General features: G+C 33.1%; 1 protein-coding gene across 5 annotated transcripts in view; it reads left to right on the forward strand.

The window, feature by feature from the left end:
- Positions 1-3,452: 3,452 nt before the first annotated feature.
- Positions 3,453-22,661, forward strand: part of LOC130630331 (adhesion G protein-coupled receptor E1-like) — a 29,647-nt gene continuing 10,438 nt past the window's right edge. Inside the window, exons 1-12 of one of the 5 annotated variants that reach the window (XM_057443792.1) lie at positions 3,453-3,484; positions 5,457-5,539; positions 12,102-12,461; positions 14,022-14,357; positions 16,638-16,853; positions 17,110-17,208; positions 18,593-18,678; positions 18,763-18,943; positions 19,351-19,665; positions 20,465-20,755; positions 21,335-21,454; positions 21,938-22,063. In XM_057443792.1, coding sequence (XP_057299775.1) covers positions 3,468-3,484; positions 5,457-5,539; positions 12,102-12,461; positions 14,022-14,357; positions 16,638-16,853; positions 17,110-17,208; positions 18,593-18,678; positions 18,763-18,943; positions 19,351-19,665; positions 20,465-20,755; positions 21,335-21,454; positions 21,938-22,063 — 2,230 coding nt within the window. In that variant the 5' untranslated portion in view covers positions 3,453-3,467. Of the gene's footprint in view, positions 3,485-5,456; positions 5,540-10,972; positions 11,474-12,101; positions 12,462-14,021; positions 14,358-16,637; positions 16,854-17,109; positions 17,209-18,592; positions 18,679-18,762; positions 18,944-19,350; positions 19,666-20,464; positions 20,756-21,334; positions 21,455-21,937; positions 22,064-22,661 lie in introns of those variants that run through there. The other 4 variants (XM_057443791.1, XM_057443793.1, XM_057443794.1 and 1 more) reach the window with 4 other exon arrangements.

The following is a 22,661-nucleotide window of genomic DNA, read 5'->3' on the forward strand; positions in this document are numbered from 1 at the left end:
GTGCTAATTCTTTAAAATTTGTGGAAAACATGTTTGTTTGTTTGTTTTATTTATTTATTTATTTTGTTTTGTTTATTTGTTTAATGCGAAAAAAATTGTTTGCTAGTTAAAAAAAATAGAATCCATCTATGTATGTCACCAAATCTCAATAATTGATTTCTCGTTCCCAGAGCATCTTTCCGCCATCGTAACATTTGACATTAAGGAAGCTTGCTGTAATTTAACCAGGACAGAAAGCAGAACGGAAAGTAATGGTCATAAAATATAACACAAATTATATGTTGTGGTGCGGATGAAAAGACCTCATTTGTGTTTATTTACAGTCTTTATATTTCTCCATATTAGCTCTGTACTCTTAGCTAGTTTCGTAAAATATCGAGTACTTTCTCTCTGCTTTCATTAGTTACATTTGGAAGAGCTGATGAGGTCATATTAAATAAGAACTATTTTTTTTATCACTAACACTGCCAGGGAGCGAGCAGGATTCGACCTGTAGTCCCCAGAACTGCAACCCCGGACATAATATTAGTGAAATTTGAAGAAAAAAATGTCATAACCCCCTTTTCCCCAATTCAATGATGCAACACATAACTAGTTTTTCGGCTTAAAATCCGGCATACCTACAACATTGAAAAAGGGGGAAGGTGGAGGAATTTTTGTCCGGGATTGTAGGAGCCGCGGACGAACGCACTACACTACATGCGGCAATATGTTAGTGCTGGACTGGGATAGTTTATCTGGATGGTGTGTAAACATAGTTAAATCGATATCATGGCACATCCGTCTTCTTAATTCTTAACAGAGAATGTTCATCCCAGCTGATGAGCTGTTTGCCGTTATTGATGTTTCTCTGATGTTTAACCTCTGACTTGTGTCTTTGAGGTAATTTGAAGAGTTTTTGAGGCAAAAACAGTACTTGTATGATTTAAACAACTTCGCAATGTTATTTTCATCCGCCATTTTGAAAATTATGCGGCTTTATATTCAAAACAAACGAACAAGCATCGTTCTGTGTGATTTGATTGGTTAATACATTACGCAGAAAAAAGTTATTTTAACTTTTGAAACAGAAAGGAGCGAAAAATCTACTGCGTATGGCTTGTACTGTCCACTATGCATCGCTAGTGGTTCTAATTCAATGTCATAACAGGAATTACAAAACCCATCCCGTTTTTGTTCATTCAATATAGAAGAAAACCTTACTCTGATTATCTCTCTTAGCAACATTATTTACACCCCTTATCTGCATTAAAATGATGCTTCTTTTTTTTAAAAAACTTTTAATGACTTCATTTCTTTTTACTTATTGACAATGCTGACGTCACTAAACAAACCTACAATTTTTTTGTGTTAAAGATAACAACATTTAATCGGGTCTGTGTAATTAACTTATTAAAACGATCCATGGTGTTAGACACATTGGTCGATTTTGAAATGATTTTAATATTCTAAATTGCAATACAGATCTCCTCCCTAAAGACGCATTTTTGACATTTATTTATATCTGATTTAATAACAATCTAAAATAAAACACATTTATAAACATCATTTTTTGCTTATTTCATACACCGACTGGCGGCTCTTTCTTAGCTCAAGCTCTAATTACGTAGAAAGCAAGATCGTTTTGGGGAAATAAGGGTATGATATAGTGTTTGCTTGAATAAATACCAAGGTTTGACCGGCTTATCGCCAAGAAGGATGCGGGAGCCTGTTGAGTCGGGACGCGGAAAACAGTACCTGGGACGTGGAACACAGGGTGCCAAACACAGGACGCAGGACCCTGGAAAAATCATATTTTAAGAGTTTCGCGGGACTGTGTATCGGACTGCTTGAATGGGAAATGAGATAAGTCGATGATTGGGTCAAGGTTAACAGTTAAAAAAGAGTGTTTTCACTTTATTTGTCATGTTTGCTTACTGTATAGCTCGAATTTTATTATTAGAAAGTAGGTGCAAGAAATATACAACCTCGTGCCCTGGACTTGTATAAAAAAATAACAATTCTTGCGGAGGAGGTTAACAAATATAAAAAATGACTTTTTGCCATTCTTATACACTGTAGTGATTAAAGTAATCCGAAATAGTTCTATGATGTAAACATTCAATAATCTATCACCTGATTAGAATGCTTGTTCAAATTTTTAGTCTTGGCCTTGGCTCGATATTACAACAGACACTTTAGCACAGGGTCTCCACCACAGGGTTCATTACTATTGTCGCAACTCTTGCATTTTCCTCAAATTTTCAAATAACTATTTGAAGTGCTAATGAACTACGAATATACAAATTCAAATTAACATATTTTCTCGAATAAAGTAAAAAAAATTATCTAACCAAGATAATAAGATTTTGCTGCCTCCTTTCCAATACTTTTTAGGCTTTTCATATCATAAAAAGCCTAAAAGTCCTGGGGACGAGGTTAAAGATTTTGTGCAAGTTTTGTAGCCACAGCGTCATTCATAAAAACAATAAATATTTAGGGTGTGGAGTATAACATGGATTTAACGAAGATGTCAAGTAAACGTTACTCTGGTTTGTTTGGCTTTTAATACTTGTGCATATTGAAGTGAAAAGCACGTGGATTTGTTTGTTTCAAGAACAAAATCTTGTACCCAGGTCTCGAATATAAATATATTATGCTCCTAGGACATCAATGACAATATCAGATTTCTTGTTCAAATCTATTCAGGTGAGTAACAAACCATTCGAGTTTCAATTGAAAAAAAGGGTCAATTAATTTTTACACGTGTGTTTAAAATCTTTAACGTTGTCGTAATAATTTGTAGCGTCGTTGTCATTATTTGTAACGTCATACAACAGAATTTGCAACGTTGTTTGTCAGAATTTGCAAACATAAATTTAAATTTGCAACGTCAGACGTCAGAAGTTCTAAGCTATACATAAAAAATTTAAAAATGTCGCATTTTCAAATTTGCCAGCGTAGTACGTTAAATGCGCAACGTCGTAAATCAGAATCTGCAACATCGTACGTTAGAATCTACAACGTCGTACATCAGAATAGCGTCGGCAAGTGGCACTAGTGCTTTCATTTAACTAACGTTGTACAGTAGACTTAATTTTAAACTAAAAATGCACCGGGAGATTGTGTTCATAATAGATAAAGTTAAAGGTAAAGAAATTAGACAGAAAGAGAAACATCAATTAAAATATTTGTTGTAGAAAAGAAGATGATTAAAATAAAAAGTTTTGTTGTAGATTCGTTTAAAACTTTAAATTCGTTTCATTTCCTGTTATATTTTGTTTGTCCTGTGGTTAAGCAGTAAGTCATTTAATCGTATATAATATTACCCAAAGAAGTTGTCATGGTTACTGCTAAGAGGTTTTAAATTATATGTAATATCGTAACTCCTTTATTAACTGATAGCATTGGGACACTTCCATTTTGTAAATTTTGTATAATATGATAACCTCAAACAAGATGTCTAACAATTAAAATAAAGAAAACAGATGAAGAACAAGCACAGGTAAAATTTGCATGCATTTCTTGAAAAAACTAATGTTTTAACACTATCTGTCTTTCATGCGCGTTGCAAAATGTCACCCTATACCATATTACACGAAAATAACGAAGCAAGTAAATAACGCGAATTTTGAAAATTCGCATTAATTAAAACTCCATCTATTCATCCGTAAATTTACCCTTCGTTAATTTATGTCTGGCGCTAAAAGTTCCACGTTAACCTAATAATTTTTAAAGCGCTTTTAAAATAACTCGTGTATATGAGTTTTTATCAATAGAAATACAAAGAGAACAAACATATTGAAATTTTTAAGCTCTTAAATTTTCTCCTCAAAATAACAAATCACATATTGTTACAAAAAATTTTCTATGCTTATCTTCATTGATAGTGTCTATTTGAAAAGCAATATCGTCAACACCACAATCACTGTCATCTTCTCCACTTTCCTCGTCAATATCTACTCTAACTTTTAGTAAAATCTCCTTTAAATTGTCAATACACACCAATCATAGAGTACTCCTTTACTTTTGCCACTAAGATAGATAATTTATCACGACCGTCCCATGTAACGGAATCTCTAAACCACCTTGTAATAAAGATATAACAAAGGAATAATAAACAACTAAATAAAGTGTCTATTTTTTTGAGAATTCGCGTTTATTAAATTGTTCCCGCAAATTTCCCTTAGACACTGCGGTTGGATATGAAATAATTTCTTATTTAGAACTAGTAATTTCCTGTGTGCAATTACAGTTAAACTTGACGTGTTAAGATATGTATGACGTCACCTTCGTTCCCAGGCTTTTTTGAATACTCTCATATCAAAAGATAAAAAGCCCTGGGGGCGAGGGTGGTATGGCGCTGATATGTAACATTGTTCGTGTACGAAAAAAGTGATTGTGTGATTGTCCGGGGGTAACATTATGTTAACAAGAAATCTTCATGCATTTAGTATATCAAAACTTAAATGTCAACCTCGTCCTCAGGGTACCCATTATCGTCCCCAGAGCTATTTGAGATAAAAACCTTGAAAGTGTTTATCTCAATCAGTCTGGGGACAAGCATACATGGCACCTCACCAATAAACGTACAGAGCACGAACAGAGTGGTTGCGTCATTTATTCCTCATTCATAACACAGCGTCGTATGCACAATATAAAAGTTCAATTAAATTATAGTTGTTTGGGGGTAAACATTATATTAACGAAAAATCTTTGTGTCTACAGAATATCAAAACTTAAATGTCAACCTCGTCCCCAGAGTTATTTAGGGTAAAATCTAGAAAATGTTTATCTCAAAGAGATCTGGGATGGAGCATGCAGGACACCTTACCTGACGTCGAAGATTTTTATATCACCCTTTCAAAAGGCAAGGCATTCTCATTCCCAGAGCTCTTTGAGATTAAAACCTCGAGTTTTACCTCAAAGAGCTCTAGGGTCGAGAATGGCCCTGAGGCGGGGTTGCCTAAATGTTGTGTTGTCGTTTGTTTTGTTGCCATTAGTTAACTGGTACCAACTTTCGCGATATTAATTTTTGTGTTTATCGCGAATATTTTATAAATTTGCCAAATAATGCACTCGCAAAGCATACTTAAAGCAAAACTTCAGAATGAAATGCAAATAATTTGTTAAATTTCTATCTCAGTGTGAAAAAGAACAATTTCACTCATAAAAAAACTCATAAATCGATCGCCAAAATCCTAACAAGTGATTAACAAAAAAAATTATTTTTTTTAATTACAAGGAACGAATTATTTTTAAAAAGAAATTGATAACATTATTACAATTTTATTTTATGATTTTACCAGAAATTTTTGTGCAATTATTTGCGAAAAGATTTTCTCGCAAAATGTAATTTGTAAAACTTAGCGTCATTAAGAGTGTCATAATTAATGTTATTAAGTGTCATAACATCATTAATACTGTAGTATATTAAATATTGTATTATGTTTTGAATACGTATTTTTATTGTTCAGGTTGGTTGTGGAAATGAAGTTTGTTTGCATTGTGTTTCTATTGCTACGTGCAAGCCTTTTTGTACATACAAAATCGGTTGCCGGTAAGATGGTTTTACATTTTTTATTTCGTTTTCGTTGCTGTTGCTGTTGTTGTTGGTGTTGCTAATACACAATACAAATATTGGGGATTAGCTAAATGTATGTTATATTGAAATTCTCCCAAATCTGGGTCTAATCAACTTAAATCACCTTATCTTCCTTAATAAAATTTGGTGTTACCATAGAAACAGTCAAAATATTGGTCATTGTTGTAAACTAAAATAGATACTTATCTTGCTCTGTTAGTTTTTCTTGTATAGAATCTTAAGTTTTGAACTTGTTTGACCTTACAGGAAGATACCATTTTAAATTTTGTCGTGATTGACAGTCACGAATTGATCACGTTCTAAAATTAGTACATGCGTGTTTCTTGGTCTTTTGAGAAGCGAGACTATGATTGCAACAACTTAATAATAAAGTTTCACCAACAATCGCCATTTAAGGCGTGTTATTCAGAAATTGAATTTGCGTTTATTGGATGGCAAGAAAGAGGTTGTTATTAACATGTAGACAAGGCTGTAATTTCAATGCAGAGAATGCTTTTAATAATATGTAAGCGAGGCTATCAATAACACACAGACGAAGCTGTCAAAAACATGCAGATAGGGCTGTCAATAACACACAGATGAGGCTGTCAATAACACACAGATGAGACTGTCAATAACATACAGATGAGGCTATCAATAAAATACAGATGAAACTGTCAGTAACATACAGATGATGCTGTCAATAGCATACAGATGAGGCTGTCAATAACATACAGATGAGACTGTCAATAACATACAGATGAGGCTATCAATAAAATACAGATGAAACTGTCAGTAACATACAGATGATGCTGTCAATAGCATACAGATGAGGCTGTCAATAACATACAGATGTGGTTATCAATAACATACAGATGAGGTTATCAATAACATACAGATGAGACCGTCAGTAACATACAGGTGAGGCTGTCAATAACATACAGATGAGGCTATCAATAAAATACAGATAAAACTGTCAGTAACATACAGATGATGCTGTCAATAGCATACAGAAGAGGCTGTCAATAACATACAGATGAGGCTGTCAATAACATACAGATGAGGTTATCAATAACATACAGATGAGACCGTCAGTAACATACAGGTGAGACTGTCAATAACATACAGATGAGGCTGTCAATAACATACAGATGAGGTTATCAATAACATACAGATGAGACCGTCAGTAGCATACAGGTGAGGCTGTCAATAACATACAGATAAGGCTGTCAATATCATACAGATGAGGTTATCAATAACATACAGATGAGGCTGTCAGTGACATACAGGTGAGGCTGTCAATAACATACAGATAAGGCTGTCAATATCATGCAGATGAGACTGTCAGAAGCATATAGATGAAACTGTCAATAACATACAGATGAGGTGTCACTAACATACAGATGAGGCTGTAAATAACATACAGATGAGGTTATCAATAACATACAAATGAGATTGTCAGTAACATACAGATGAGGCTGTCAATAACATACAGATAAGGCTGTCAATAACATACAAATGAGGCTATCCATAACTTGCAGATGAAGCTGTCAATAACATACAGATGAAGCTATCAATGACATTAAGAGGCTGTTACTTTCATTACGTGGGAAGCTTTAAAAAAATGAAATATATGAATGATCACACATTTCCATCACCGCTATGTTTCCATATTGAAATTTTAAAATTTCTGACATACACACACAAAGCATCAACAAGAACTTTGCAAAAAAAAGCAAAACACCAACTTCGTCTCCAAGGGTTGTTACGTTTATAATTGAACGAATCCGTGTATTGTTTCAGCGTTTGTTCTATTACAGAAAAACCTAACAACCCTGGGAACGCAAACTACTCATTGTGGATACATCTGTTCACGTTGCAAGAAAAAAGGGGAAATGACTTAATTTGTCACTTTCTGTCAGGAAGTTGAAATGACCGGAAGCGTGGCTTGTAAATTAACTTTTCAGACGAATAATTACCTTATTAAGGGGAAAAAATAATTGAATTAATTCCTGGCAATTTTTTTTGTGTAAGCGTGGTAGATAAGAAAAACAAAACCAATGTGTAATCGTTTATCCATGGGTTGCAAGTAAAAGTCTATATTTCTTCTTTACTGTTTTATTATAATGAGGGTTTTATCAGATGAAGATATTGATGACGAATTCATAAGTTCTCTGAAACAGACGAGTTTTTATGCAAAAAGGATACACAGTTTACGGATTACATCTGTATATCCACTATCTATATAACGTATGAAGTTTTTTAATCTTCTTGTGATCCATTGACAGCAACAAAGGTTGGACACGAAAAGAAATTTATGTGTTATAAGCTTCGCGTAGATTTATTATGCTTGTAAAATTTGTTTAAAAATATCCATTAAATGGAGACCACTTTTTTCTTTCTTATTTAATTTTTATGTTCTGGGCTTCAAAGAAATAATAGCATATCTCAATTGCTTTATCACACGAAAAACCACTTTTAAGTCGTTTATACTTTTCATGAGCAAATACGTTTCCTTTATTATGCATATTTGAACAATAATGAGGTCATCTCTTCAAACAACGTAATGATATAACGAACGTTTTATGTTTGAAAATGATTCACAAGGATTAGCCAGACCGCTCCTTCACAGATAGACGTTAACAGAATTACATAAATTTGTTTTTTAAAAAGATATTCATTTGAAATGATGGATTTATATACGATGTGAATTCGTTGCAGTTTTAATGTTGTTAAAAGAATGTTCGCATTTATGGTGGAGTTTATATATAATATTAGAAAATGTTACATCTTAATGGTGAAGTCTTTTTGAAATGTTTTTATTTTTCGTCAGATTAATATTTTATAGTAATTATGTTAACAGTTTGGGAATTATCAAAAAATCCGTGTAATTCGAGTAATTCGGGTTAAAATGTTTTTATTTTCAATAAGTTAGAATTGGTGCGAATAATTTGTCCCCGGTGGAAATTTTATAGTATTCATTAAATAAACTTTATATACTAGTTGCAAACACTCTCCTACGTTGTGATTCAAGTTGAAAACAAATGTGTTTTCGTGCTTTGGAAAGCTAGCTACAGTCTTTACCTTTGTAGGAAATCGTGACGTTTTCATAAGGGTGAAAATATGATTGTTCTGTCTTGTTCAGAGAATACAGAGGCTTCTGTAGCACTCACTTTGAGTAATTTACACGGAGGTAATGAATCCTCTTCGAAGGAGTTTATCTCGCTTAAAAGTCTCTTTTATGGTTGAATTGATTTGAAAGTCATGTTGTTGAACAAGAAGGCTTAAATTGAAGTATGTTGAAAATTACCAACTTTGTATTGGAGATTTATGGATGGAGATTTATGGAAGTTTGTTTGTTTATTTGTTTTTTTTCGTTGAATGCGACAGTCAGGAACAAGACACTGCACTCAAAGAGAAATATAAATCTTCGAGGATGATATCTTGACAAGTCCGTTACTGTCTGCTGACCGTGGCAATCAAAATGTCAATATGTCACTTTCCATCGGAAGTTTAACAAAAATAAGTTATCACTACCACGTGCGCTTTCTTCAAAACCTTTTGTTATTGAACAAAATAAGGGATGCACACAGGTGATTAGAAAAAACCGCAAAAGCAAAACGTTGTTTCGTGATCGGAAATTTCGTATGCGATTGTATAGTTATGTCTGGAGAGAGCACGTTCATACCCAACTTTAAGATGGTAGAATAAGTTTGACAGCATGTTTTGGAAAATGCAGAAGATTTTATGATTTTATGAGTTATCCATCAGGTTAAATATTTAATATATTTTCAGCTTTCTACTGATGGTGCCAATCCGAAATTTGAAAATAATATATCTAATATATATTTTTGCAATCGTAGCTAACAATCCTTCAGTAATTCTATGAATTATTCTAATAATATTAAAGCTTGCCTCCTGAGAAAAAAACAAGTTGATTTTATATGACGAAAGCTTGGAATGGTGTCTAGAAATATCTTGGTGTGTCTTATACCGATTTTTTTCTGAGATGAAGCTTGTTGCAGGTTTTTAGTTGAAAGTTGCAATTTCCAGCTGAATTGGAAACGTTAGATTAAAAAAGACCGCATTATCACAAACTCAGCTAATATGATCAAAATGCAGTTAAGATAAACAAAGAAACACTTAAAATAAATAAATAAACACGAATAAACAAACAAACAAAAAATACAAGCTTGTGAGTGAAGGTATACTAAACTTCATGTTTTCATGGATTAATTCGTTGGATTACATGCACTGAGTATACAAACACGCGTGTCATCCAGGCTAATCTGATTTTTACTAAAACACTACATACATTACGATGTACACAAAATTTAATGTTTTGTTTACATTAGAAAAACGCTTTTAAGGCTTTGTTTACATTGTGAAATAGTTTGACGCTTTGTTTACACGGGAAACATCGTGCTGTTATATAAACACGTCTTGTCAAACCTAACTGGGAAGTAAGGCATATGTTAATCCGGGTAATCCGAACTGGGTATGAATGAAAAGTCACAGGCTTTGGAAAGGTGAGATAGAAGAGTTACATGCAAAGTGTACAACCTTTTCTCCAACCACAATTTATTGTAACTTTGGTGTTGATATTTAATAAGGGGATATTTGACCAATCGATATACAAGCATACATTGTGACACAGTGAAGGAGGGCACTTTTTATGAGCCTTGTCAGGTTTATATTTTTAATGCGGTATTAGGTTGCTATAGCGACAACCAATTCTTGGATTTCATCCAGTGTTTGCGTGCTAGAAAAAGTTGAGTGGCAATCATCGTAACGTTTTATGGTTTTGGCTAATTGTTGACTGTAAATGTAAGAGGACTGGGTACAACGACATAAGGGGTTGGGCTCCAGTACGAGTGCAAACGAAAGCTAGGAACGAAGTTATACGAGTTAGTTTTATCAGTACGAGGTTAAAATAATTAGTCCTTCTTTTGTGGCGGAAAATAACAGGGAAATTAAATCGCAAGCAAAGGCGATAAAAATATATCGCATTTGCTACTTAGTGTTATTATAGAGAAATTAGCAATAGGCGCTTTTCTTTGACAAAAACAAAACATAAGAACATAAGTCTTTGATAGGTTTAGAACAAGTTAAAAATGAACAATGTTAAAAACAAGGAACTCTTTACGTAGTCACTCATTTTTTAATTTTTTTGTAGAGCTTTGCAGAGCACGTTAGTTTTAAAAACACTTGTCTAACAATGTTTATATTCATCGATTTTACCCAATTAGATTCATGCTTTAGTAATTTCTATCCAATCATGTCGCACCATAATGTTGAAGCCTTTTTTACAGCAGTAAGATCTTTTGATTTTCAAAGAAATTATTTCTGATTAAAATAAAACGTTTCCACCTTATTCGTACAATGTGTGTGTTTACCCTCAGTGACGTCAAAGTCATTACCAACACAAATATTGTTTGTTTAATTCATATACCTGTCAAATATTCAAGTTCAAGCACTATTTTTTACAAACGCGAAGGGAAGTAAATTTATCATAACTGTGACAGTGCATTCTAACAACGAATGTTTGTTCTCGTATTACGAAATAAGTCTGAATATTGGCAAGGGAATTAAGAAGCTTTGGTTTGTTTATAAAAATGGCAGCTTTGAAGTTATTGAAAGCTAGGCTGTCGCGGTTACAGTTCTTATCCGTTTAGGTAAATAAAATTAACCAAGTTAAAATGAGATTTCCAGCCTGTAGCTAAAACTTTTTTGGTGAAGAAAGAAATGTTTTGATTTTAGTTTAAAGTAAATTAGATGTAAAAAAGAAAGGGAAAAAAGCAAATACGATGATATTGACGAAAGAGCAGTCCAAAGTTGCGTGTTTTATGATTTTATTTTTGAAACTTGTTCAAACAGAAGTGAACAAAAACAAGACGAACCCCATTGAAGGTATGTGTGTCTTTATTTTTCTTCCGTGCTGCGATTCTTAACAACTTACTACAGCATTGCAAAAAAAAAAAATAAAATAAAAAAAATAAGACTGAATTTCTTCGTGTCATTGAAGGGAAATTTAAAGTAATCTATTTTTCGGCTGTAGGGTGACTTTACAAAAAGTAGAAACTATCGCTACGGCAAAATAATGCGCACTTCTAAAATCAAATTTCATTTTTTGAACTTTTTGTCATTAACTCATGCTGTATCTGCAATTTTTCACTTTTTAAAGCCTTGTTCTTCCAACCTTATTCTTCCAACCTTGTTCTTCCAACCTTGTTTTTCCAACCACTGTTTCATACAAACTTCTTTTGGTGAATTAAACATGATCAGAAGAAAACTCTATTGATTTCTCATGACTTGTTGTTCACCTGTTAACTCTGTTCTTATGGTTGATTTTTACGCTATCACTAAGAGGCATCTTGTCTTATTTTCTCCTATCTTGTCTAACCTTGTCTTAAATACGACTTCGTTTGAATAGGGGAAATTCGTATATAACAACAATAGAAACAACAACAACAACAACAACAACATTTTTTATCATTTCATCTGTTCCATCACAAATTAAATTATTTATTATTTTTAGAATATCTCAATCCAGAATTTTATTGGCCGTTAGATTATTCGACATGGATACGAGAGATCATCACCGGTAAGACGGCTGTCGTGACTGAAAATAGCGACATCGGTATTAAGGGCGAAAAACCTGGTTTTTTACAGTTTCCAGTACAACTGGCTTCAGCACAACTTGGTACGTTTTCTTCAAATTGTCTTGTTAATATTGGAGATTGCGATTCCGGTCTAACAATTGGATTATGGGTTAAAATGGAAAATATGAGCACATCAGGTAGTAATGATTTTAAGTTATTCTGGACAAAACGGGATAGCAGTGGCGAAGATGATACAGATGAGCCGTATATGCAAATTCGATATTCCGTGGGCACAGGTAAGAAAATGTATTTTTGAAATTCATTGTAGGTCTATCTCCATGTTTCAGTATTTATTGTTTTTGTGTGCCAATTTTTGCCTATGTTTTCTTTTAAGTTCGCTAATTTTACATTAAATAACTATTTTATGCAATAAGACCTCTCTCTACAGCTAGCATTAACTTATTGTTGAAACCTTTCGAATTGTGAAAACCACAAGTCCAAATTCTTATTTGGCCTGAACTCTCACAGCGCAACTTCTGTTAAGGTGGACACTGAATAAAAGTGAACATTCTTCTGGTCCCTCGTAGATATTTTGGATTAAATAAACCTCCGTAAAAAAGACCATTAACTCAACCTCGTTTGCAGGGCTTTTTTTATTTCTTCTCGCCGTTTGTTGGAAAGGGAAAAAGAGTCCTGGGACGAGATTGGACATTTATAAACGTTTTTATTGATGCGCCCCTTTTTCAGACAATTTCTACAACAAACATTTCTTTTATCCAATGAATAGTACAACGAATACAAAGAGAAAGGCTCTGAAGTGCTTACAAAAGACAAACAGAACTGTTCAAAACGGCTGCGCGCAGCGTTATTTCGTGTCCCCCGCAGAGTAAATAATTTTGCTGATCCGCAAACGACTAGTCTAGCGAACATATGGGGAAATTTTTTGTGAAATATTTGAAATATTTTTGTGTTCTCCTTAGATACCTTATTGAATAACAAAAACCTCTTGCAACTTCCACATTTCAGTACGTTTGTAAACATAATGTTGTTTTTTAATTCAAATACAGAAACACAGAAAATTTTTTAATACATATTGCAAAAAAAAAGCGAAAAAAGGATAAGAGATGTGAAAACAAGTTAATACCTAAGCTTGTCCTCGTTGACCTTATTTTGCTCTCGCTGGCCCTATTTTGAATCGCGAATGAGTGTATTAAGCGTAGAAAATCTGATGTGAATTTAATTTGAGGATTGACCGAAATTGGCATGCATTGAACTAATTTTGCGAGTAATAAAGAGTGTTGTTGTTGTCGAAAATCGAGTGATATTCAATAAAAAGAAGATCCCCAAAGCTCATCGATAATTTTGTGTAAGCATGGCGCTCAAAATCGACTTGATCAAAGTTGTTTCCGATTATATAGAAATTGATGAATTATAATTTTTATTTGGGACTAGTTTAATTTGACTAATGGTCATATATTAAATATTTGGTATAGATTTAATTTGTTTTTGACAAAATTTGTCTGCTTAAGTACAAAAAACTCTTGAATATCGACGTGTGCTTCGAACGCCCTTCAAACTTCCGGGGTTTAAGTGACAGCTTTTCCATGGTCAACAAAGATTAATCAGTTAGAGAAATCTAGGCCGGAATGGTGGATGGCTGAGGGGTCTAAGGCGTCAGCCCTAGAAAAGCTGTCACTTAAAACCAGCAAGTTTGAAGTGCGTGGGCTCGAATCCTACTCTGTCCACAAATCTAAAAAGCATTTCGGAAGAACCAGACGTTGATATTCAACAGAAAATCCACGGTGTATTGTTGTTATTTTTAAATTTTGGTATGTTCAGGCTTTCTTTCTCTCTAGGTGGCAATTTAACCCTGAAAGTGATCATGCGTCACGACAAAATCGAGAGTAGTATAGCGCCAATCAAAGCTGACAAATGGTATCACGTGATTCTTCAATATAGCAAAACAACAAACATGGTGGTATATTTAAACGCGAAAAAGTTGGACACAGTAGTGACTCCAGGTAAGACGCAATCAAAACACAAGAATATCGTACTTATGTTGGGCAAAGATGCACAAAAAGATGGAGGGAAGATTATACGACACTCAAATATTGCTAGCGTTGACAATTTGGCGATATGGGAGAAGTTGTTAACACTGAAAGATATCAGGAAGATTTATTTCGTCGAGTTTGGTAAGTGTGTCTGGCACTGTCTCGACGTATACTGCCATGTAAGCTTACAAAACTCGCTAATTTCAGTCCTTCTATTCTAAAGCGGTACAGCGATACAAACGTTTAAGTAAATGGCCCTGGCAACAAGGTTGTAACGCCTGCATTGTGATAAATTAAGGTTGATTAGTTTTAAAATCGCGTATGACCAACTTAGAACGTTAACCGTCGTAACAAACTTCGGCAAAAACACTTTATGCAATCTTTATATATTATAATTTTGCTAGTTAAAGCCTCTAACGGATTCAAGTTGTTTGACTTTCTATCTTACCAGGCTTTGAATGTTAAAAGTTGAACTTTTGTGCTAAGTATTATTAACCTTATTATTAACACAGAAGACCACAGAAGACGAAAAATTAACTTTTTCGTCTCTTGCTAGAGAATGTTATTGTCAATTTTTACACGGTGTCCACCTGGCCTTTGGGTATTCAAAACGAGTAATTTTGCAGCCAACTGATTGTAGAGCATTAGCCGTTTGACGCTTTTGTCCATATTTAAAAATGACAAATGAAACGGTGGCCCCAAATCTCATAATTCCAATCACAAACGAAGTTACAAAAATAAAATTTCCCGCAGCAAAGATATTCGTCACAAACAAGAATTGTCACTCTAATATCAAGACACAAATCTTTACGCCAAATTCCAACCTCGTCTCCAGGGGGCTGTTGCCGTTATGTAACCGCGAGTGGCTTTGACATCAGGCCACAAACACGAGGATTGGCAAATTAACGCTGTAAATAGCTACAGCACAATGTTTTCTGAACTAGCATAGGAAGCGAGCTTTTTTTGGACTACAGTGCACGGCATAGACACTTGCCAGTCGGCATTGACCAACCGCCGCTTAAATGGGTTTAGTGTCACCATGGATGGGAAGCTTGGTCTCATTGCTGTTGTTGTTGCCCCCAGAGCTCTTTGAGATAAACCTTTACTCAAATGACCCGCATTGAGAAAATCAATACCGTTACAAATTACAGAAGCGATTTCCAAGAATCGCAAAACACGTGTTGTGATTGATTTTGTCAGTCGGTGACGATGTAACGACGAAGAGCAAGTTAATATTTTGTTAAAGTTGAAAGGCTACCTAGGTTCACTATTTTGGTTCAGGTAAAATAAAATTTTCACGCAACTCCCCCTGCAAATCCCCTTATAAAAGTTTCCAGCCAGCGAAGATTGATAGCTATATGTACATTATTATGCATGGCTCTGAGTATCGAGGGATTTACCCTGTCTGTCTATTATTTCCATGAGAAGTAATGGCTTATTATAGGCATGCCTGGAGTTTTTAATGCTAATTTTGAGCTACACAGATACAATTAAGGTATGTCCTTTACCAGACAACTCCCAGTAACATTCAAGGCCCACACCAGTGCCATTTCCCCCATTGAATCAAACCCTTGTCTTTATAATCACCAAGCTATTACGGCGTCATAAAAGCTACATTATTGGGTGAGCCTCAGGGACTACAAAGGCAGTTCTAGAGTGTTTCCTTTCATTTGTCTAAAGAAACAATGAAAATAGACAATAGGGGGGATCAAAACCACAAACTATTGGGGACATATATGACAAAGGCTCTACTAACGGAAATGCCCTCCTTACCTAAGCACCAATTTGATGTGTCACGTAAAGAAAACTATGCCTAAACTAATTTTCGCAACTTACAACATGTGCAGTTAATTAACTCTAAAGGTATAAATGACAAAAGCAAGCAGAGATTAGCTGTTTCTGTTGGAGATTCAACTCATGATTTGCAAAAGGAAAGGTTGAATAAATAACCCTGAATGTGGACTTTTATATTGAAGTTTTAGTTTTAAAGATTGCACATGGTAAGTTTAAATAGCTATTGTTCTGATGACGTCCTTTGTGTAAAGTAAACTTTTTGATGAATTTACAGAAAAATTGTAATAAAACTTAAAAAATGTAAAAGAAGATTGCAAATATTAAGTTTGCCAGGAGGTACATTCGCAAATATTACTCTGCATTCCTTTTCTCCATAATAATTTTTTTCTAAATTGCAGTTATTAGAAATACTGGGGCTTAGCTAAGCAAAAGCTAGGTGTATGTTGAAGTTGTTCCTGAATTTAAATTGAGCTATTTTCATGCTCAGTCACATTTTTACCCTCAGAAAAACAATTTTGAATTTGTTAAAACCATTCAGGCAAAACATTTATGAGAGTTAACATTCATCTTTTTTTAAAATTCAATGAAGAGATGCAAGTGAAAAAAATAAAATAATGTTTTCTTTAGGTGCGATAAGCATTCCTCCCCGTTGTAGGAACCAATATTCACAATTTGAAGTAAAGTGGTATAAGGCTGATGACTATTATAAACATATCACATTGTACAAACTTTATTGGTGGACTGGAAATATTTCGCAAAAAGATGCAAACAAAATTGTGTTTCCACCATCACTGGCCACTCGTAGTCGCCAGAAGGAAGTCAAAAGCAGGCTTTTTTTTTTCGGTAAGTCATTTCAAATTTTATACTAACAAAATACCAATACCATATTTTTCAAAAAAGTGTCTTATGTAAATGTTATTTAAGCTTGGAGTAACAACTTCCCCTTTTAAATCACTTTTTCAACATCTTAATGGCTTTGCAGTTTCACATCAAAAAATGGAAATTGAGTAATAAAGCTGTTGCATTAATCTGCAAAGCTAGCTGTTCTTTAGTAGAAAAGTGAATTCTAAAGTCTAGCTTTGTGTTATTATTTTTTTAGAACGTAACAGAGATTACAAGATTGTAATTGAGGCTGACACTGAAAGTGGCATTCCCCTAAAAAGTGAAATTATATGTGATAGCAAAAATGTGGCAGGAGGTAGACTCTTATTTTTGTTTACATTTAAGATGGTAACCTTAGATCTCAATTTGTATGTGTCCTGGAGCTGGTTAATTATTTATTAAAAAACCATTTGTAAAGTGTGTTAGTTAAAGATTATCAATATATTTGTTTTCAAGTTATGTGCACTGCAATTCCTCATGTTCCCTTAAAATTAGGGTATTGGTATTATTTTTTATGCACTAAGTGTAAAAATTACAGAACTGTTTTTTTATTTTTAGTCACATAGACACACCATTTCCTTATATAGGCAAATCTATATAACCCGGTGAAAAATAGCCAGTGTTAACAGTTTTGAAAAATCATTAGCCAGTAAAAATAGATTCATTTACTTTTAAAACCACTCTCAAACTTCGTTGATCATACAACCAATTTTTGTTATTTTCATTTAAAGGGTGAAAATAATACTCTTTTTTGGATTAACAAACAACGGTCATAAGCTTTTTATTTCAGGTCTTGTAAGTTGAGGACGCTCTCTTAGAAATGCATGCATATAAAATGAAACTTCAATTTCTTGAAGTTTCTTGTTACGATTTCTTCCTGACCGCCACTCGCCACCACAAAATATAATATTCCTCTTTCTTCCAAGATCATACACACCACATAAAAACACCCCCTTTACCAGCTGAATGTTGAACAAGTGAACTATATTCACATGGACATTTATTGATCATATTTTTTTTAACAAAAATTGCATTTGTAATCTGCAAGAGATTTGCAATCCAACTATATTTAAAACACCTTTCATGGAAATTTAAAATTAGTTAGGTTATTGTTCCTTCTACTAACTGTCTAGAATTTTGTCACCTGTCAATAACTTTAATAATTGATTGAGTGTTTGATGTAATGACACAACTTTTTTTTAACGAAATATCTAAAAATGTGATATTTATAGTCATGCCATATGACAGGCATGACTGTAAATTTAGGACCATGAATTAATCCTAAATATTTATTTTTTCCAGCTTTTTTCAGTTCCAGCTAAAGAAAAAAAATTCAACAAAACTGTCTGATACCTCAATAGGTTTTATGTTTCGTAGCTGGAGGTGGTTAAAATTTTTTAATGAAATCTCTGTATGCGGATCACGAAATCACAAAATCAGTGCTTTGAGGAATCAAATTGATCCTCTCTACAGTGTAATTATTGTTTGTTTACTTGCCAATAATGGCAATAATTTCTCCAGAGTGTATTGCTCTTCTAACCATTGTGAGATATTTTGTCAAATTTTAAGTCTGTTCTAAGTAGAAAATTAATTCTCACTATTAAAAACTGTAAAAAGGATATTATTTTTGAAAATGAAGTCTGGCAGTATATACGTGTTTATGAAATGTACATGTTGTGAAAAATGATTTTATTTTTTAGGTATTTTTTTGCGTTCCTTTTCCAGAACTCCATTTACTATCACTGTGACATGGAAACAAGTTGGTGCAATAGATTCTGTGTATTACGTAAGAGTGATGTTTTTCCAATCCTTGTTAAGTTGATAGTCTAATTAGCACTAAAACACTGTCTATTTTTATTTTTATTTTCAGTTATCATATACTCCAATCCAGGGTGGGATTACTAAAACTGAGATTATTAGGAATAAACAATTAAAGAAAACACTGCATCATCTTCGTCCGAACACACAGTACAAAATAAAAATTCGAAAGAATAAAATACAAACTGGAGAAACAGTGTTTTATCAGGGCATTCATAAGACAATACCTATTGGTATGTTTATTTATCTTCGTTTTTTCTAACTTGGTGTTTTTTTTGTATTTCTTTTTTGTAATATTTTAATGCTAAAAGCTGACATAATGATCTTTGTATTGTTCTTGCTCAGTACAAATATGTATAATGAGTTAATAAAAAAGGACTTCTGTTACATCTTAATGTTTATTGTAGAACACTTATTCACATGATTGGACGATAAGTATGTGTGATTGTTTTTTATTTAGAAATGGTGTAGCATTGTGTATATAATTCAAATATTTTCAACTTTACACTTTATGTACTAATGATGAACGCAATATCATATTTTATGCCCAATATGACAATTACGAATTTTGGCACAGTTTTCCTAATGTCCTATTTGGATCATGTCTGGTTTTTCATTATTTTTTTTATTCACATTTTAGCATCTACGTTAAACACATCCATTGTTAGTTCACAAATAGTTTATCTTGGTTGGGATTGGTTAAGACTGAAATTTTCTCTTCATAAACAGTTGGCTCAATACCCAATGCAATACAACATAAGTAAACGTAATATGGACAACCCATTGGAAAGAACAAAATATTTTATTTATTCAAATATCACAGATACACTATCTTTGACATTTGGAGGCAGAATGGATGAGAATACAAGTTATGAATATAATGTTGAAGTTTCTGATGAAGGAATATATAAGCCAGGTCCTAAAATGAGTCATCCATTAGTGGTTAAAACCAAAGGTAAGATTGAACATATTATGAAGATGAGTAGAAGTATAAAAAAATTGAAGTATAAAAAGTATAAGTATAGAAGTATAAAAAATTTTTTCCTTCTTTCACTGCTACCGTAAATGTTTTTCTTTATGTACTAATATGCAACCTGTGTGTTTTAATTAATTGATTGGTTAATTAATTTTTCTTAAATGCACCTTTAAAACATCCCCTAAATATTTTTTCACTATTTATTCCGCATGTATAATTTAGCAGGACAGGTTTTAAAACACAGGTAAATGAATTTGCTTCTAAATTAATAAAATTAATGTACCAGCATATATGTACTTTACTATATGTACAAACCTTTCCAACAACTCTCAGTGATAAATTAATTTTTCTTTTTGATAACAAATAAAAACTTTTTCAGTTAATAATGTAATTTAAAAAGGTTATTATTCATTTTAAAATTTGGGGTAGCCAAAAATTAAAAATGAAGATCTCTACAACATTACAGTTTTAACTTCAGTCTAATTTTAGAGCTATAATATATTTTATACATTGCAATACATTAGAAAGTGCGGTTGAATTTTAAGACTTTAGAGAAGAAGTTTTAACAGCTCTTAAACTTCAAGAAATGCCTTGAACAGCTTCAGCAGTTTTTTGTCGTCTCTATGAATTACGCCAGCAATTGCGAGGGCTACAAAGTATCTTAGCATGCAAACAAAAAAATAATATAATAACAAACTTGCTTAAAAATACTATTTTATTTTTGTGTGATTTTATTAAAAACCTGAATAGTGAGAAAGACACTTATTTTAATATTTAGTTCGATTTATGCCACCTGTTTCAATATCGTTTCCTAACGTCTCCGCAACGATTGCAGTTGTTTCAGTCTCTCTACCAAATGAAGCCAGTGATTCCAATTTCAAGATAACGCATTTAAAGATTAAATACCAATCGTCGCTTTCAAGAAAAGAGGAGATTGTATCAATTCATCAAGCAAACCATGTTGTGTTGGATAAGTTGTCGCAGTTCACTGTATACAATGTTTCCATCAGTACAGGGGATGGAGTTAAGTTTGGAAAAGATGAAAAGACAGAAATTGTAAGGACTGCAGGTAAATAAACTAATTAATTTTTTATAACATAGGTACAAAAAGATGTACGAGTCATTGATGCACTTTAAAGACTGATTGGGTTATAGATATCCTATTGCCTGTTGTATGAAAAAAATGGTAACCTAATATACTAATACAGAAGTTAGGTGTGTGACAGTGATAGCAATCGAGATGTGCTTATTTTGCTTTGAAGTGTAGCTGGATATAATATGTCTTATTTGTTAAGTTTGTGGCATTACAGTACAACATCAAAGCATTGGATTGATGTCATTTTTTAGCTTTTTAAGGTTTGTGGAGCAATTGCAATACGTTTGTTTTGGAAACAGAATGCTGATGTTGGTTATTTTTTTACCTACGTAGATTATCAAAGCTTCGCATCACAACTAAATTGATTTTTCCACAGGCAACCCAACTATAGTAGCACATTGTTTGTCACCAATCACATCAACACTAATTTCGATATGTGATAGTAGGATAGTCATTTGAGGCTAATGAGTAGACTAACAAAAGATAGTAATATAGGAATATACTAAATCTAATGGTTTTTAATGTTTACTAAATATTTACTAACTATTCTAGATGATAACGAATGTGATCGTAATGATTCTTGTGTTGCAAACTCTCTGTGTAATAACACACCTGGTTCGTACTATTGTGAATGTATAACAGGGTTTAACAAAGTAAACGAAACATGCATAGGTACTTGCTTTATTAGTTATTTTGAGCTTGCATACGTACAGCCTTGAAAGATTTTAAACAGGAAGGGTAATTCTCAATGATCATATCCCACAAGCCATTTTGCACACTCTTTTTATATTAGGCTGGAACCAACTAATTTTTACAACAAATGATTGCAAGTGAGATTATCCGTTATCTCACTAAGTTTTAAGTCTCTAGAGGGTTTGTTCATTTGGGTATTTTAAAGTGCAACTAGCACATTAAAAACACTGTTTACTTCTGTTTCTATGGGTGGGTATTAATCAGTTGGTTATTGATTGTCCATTTTCGAAAAATTGTCCATAAAACTGTAGTTTTTCCAACATTTTTCTTCCAAGGTTGTATGTAAACATTGATACGTAATCATAATTTTTTATATTTTTTGAAACCATTGCCAGATAGCATTCTAAGAAATTAGCTGTATTTATTACAGCCCATTTTAGCTCAAAACATTTCCTTCCATAGATATAAACGAATGCGATGTTGTAACTGCATGCAATGGAGAAATAAACAAGTACTGTGTAAACTTACCAGGCTCTTACAGATGTGATTGTTTGCCAGGTTATGTTTTAAAAGATGACAAATGCCAAGGTAAACAGTTTTCCTTAGTATTCAATTTTTTTTGAATATAATTTGCTTGGTTGCTTCGTTTGCATGTTTGCAAATATGTCAGTAATTGCCAAGCGCCAATACAAAATGGAAAGATGGCCTTTTTGCAGGGTGTAACAAAAAGTTCTGTACTTGATTTCTAGTTTTGAAGCTATATTTTGAAAATTGAAGTGTTGTATTGCATAACTTTTTGCTGCTCTAATTTAATTAGGAGTCTCTTAATTAAAATCAACCGTATAAAGCCTTGTCCAGCTTCTATCACCTCCTCCATTGAAGTAGTTCAGTCTTTTTATGTTCCACGTAATACAAAGAAATTCAAACAATTATTACTTTGTTTTTAACCTTTGATATCAAGTATTAAGTATGTGTAATATTAATAGACACTTGTATAATTAAGTAAAAAATTGCACAGGAAGGGGGTGCTTAAACAATAAAAACGAAGAATTATCCCAGGTCCTTGTTTCAAGTTAACATTATGAATAGTTAATACCTGTTTTGTGAAAGCCTTGATACTTTGTTTGCTGTATACCACCCATTCAATATCATATTGGGTAATGCTCTTAAATAATGACTTTTTATA

The sequence above is a fragment of the Hydractinia symbiolongicarpus genome, chromosome 2 (assembly GCF_029227915.1).
Source record: "Hydractinia symbiolongicarpus strain clone_291-10 chromosome 2, HSymV2.1, whole genome shotgun sequence".
NCBI classification, from domain to species: Eukaryota; Metazoa; Cnidaria; class Hydrozoa; order Anthoathecata; family Hydractiniidae; genus Hydractinia; species Hydractinia symbiolongicarpus.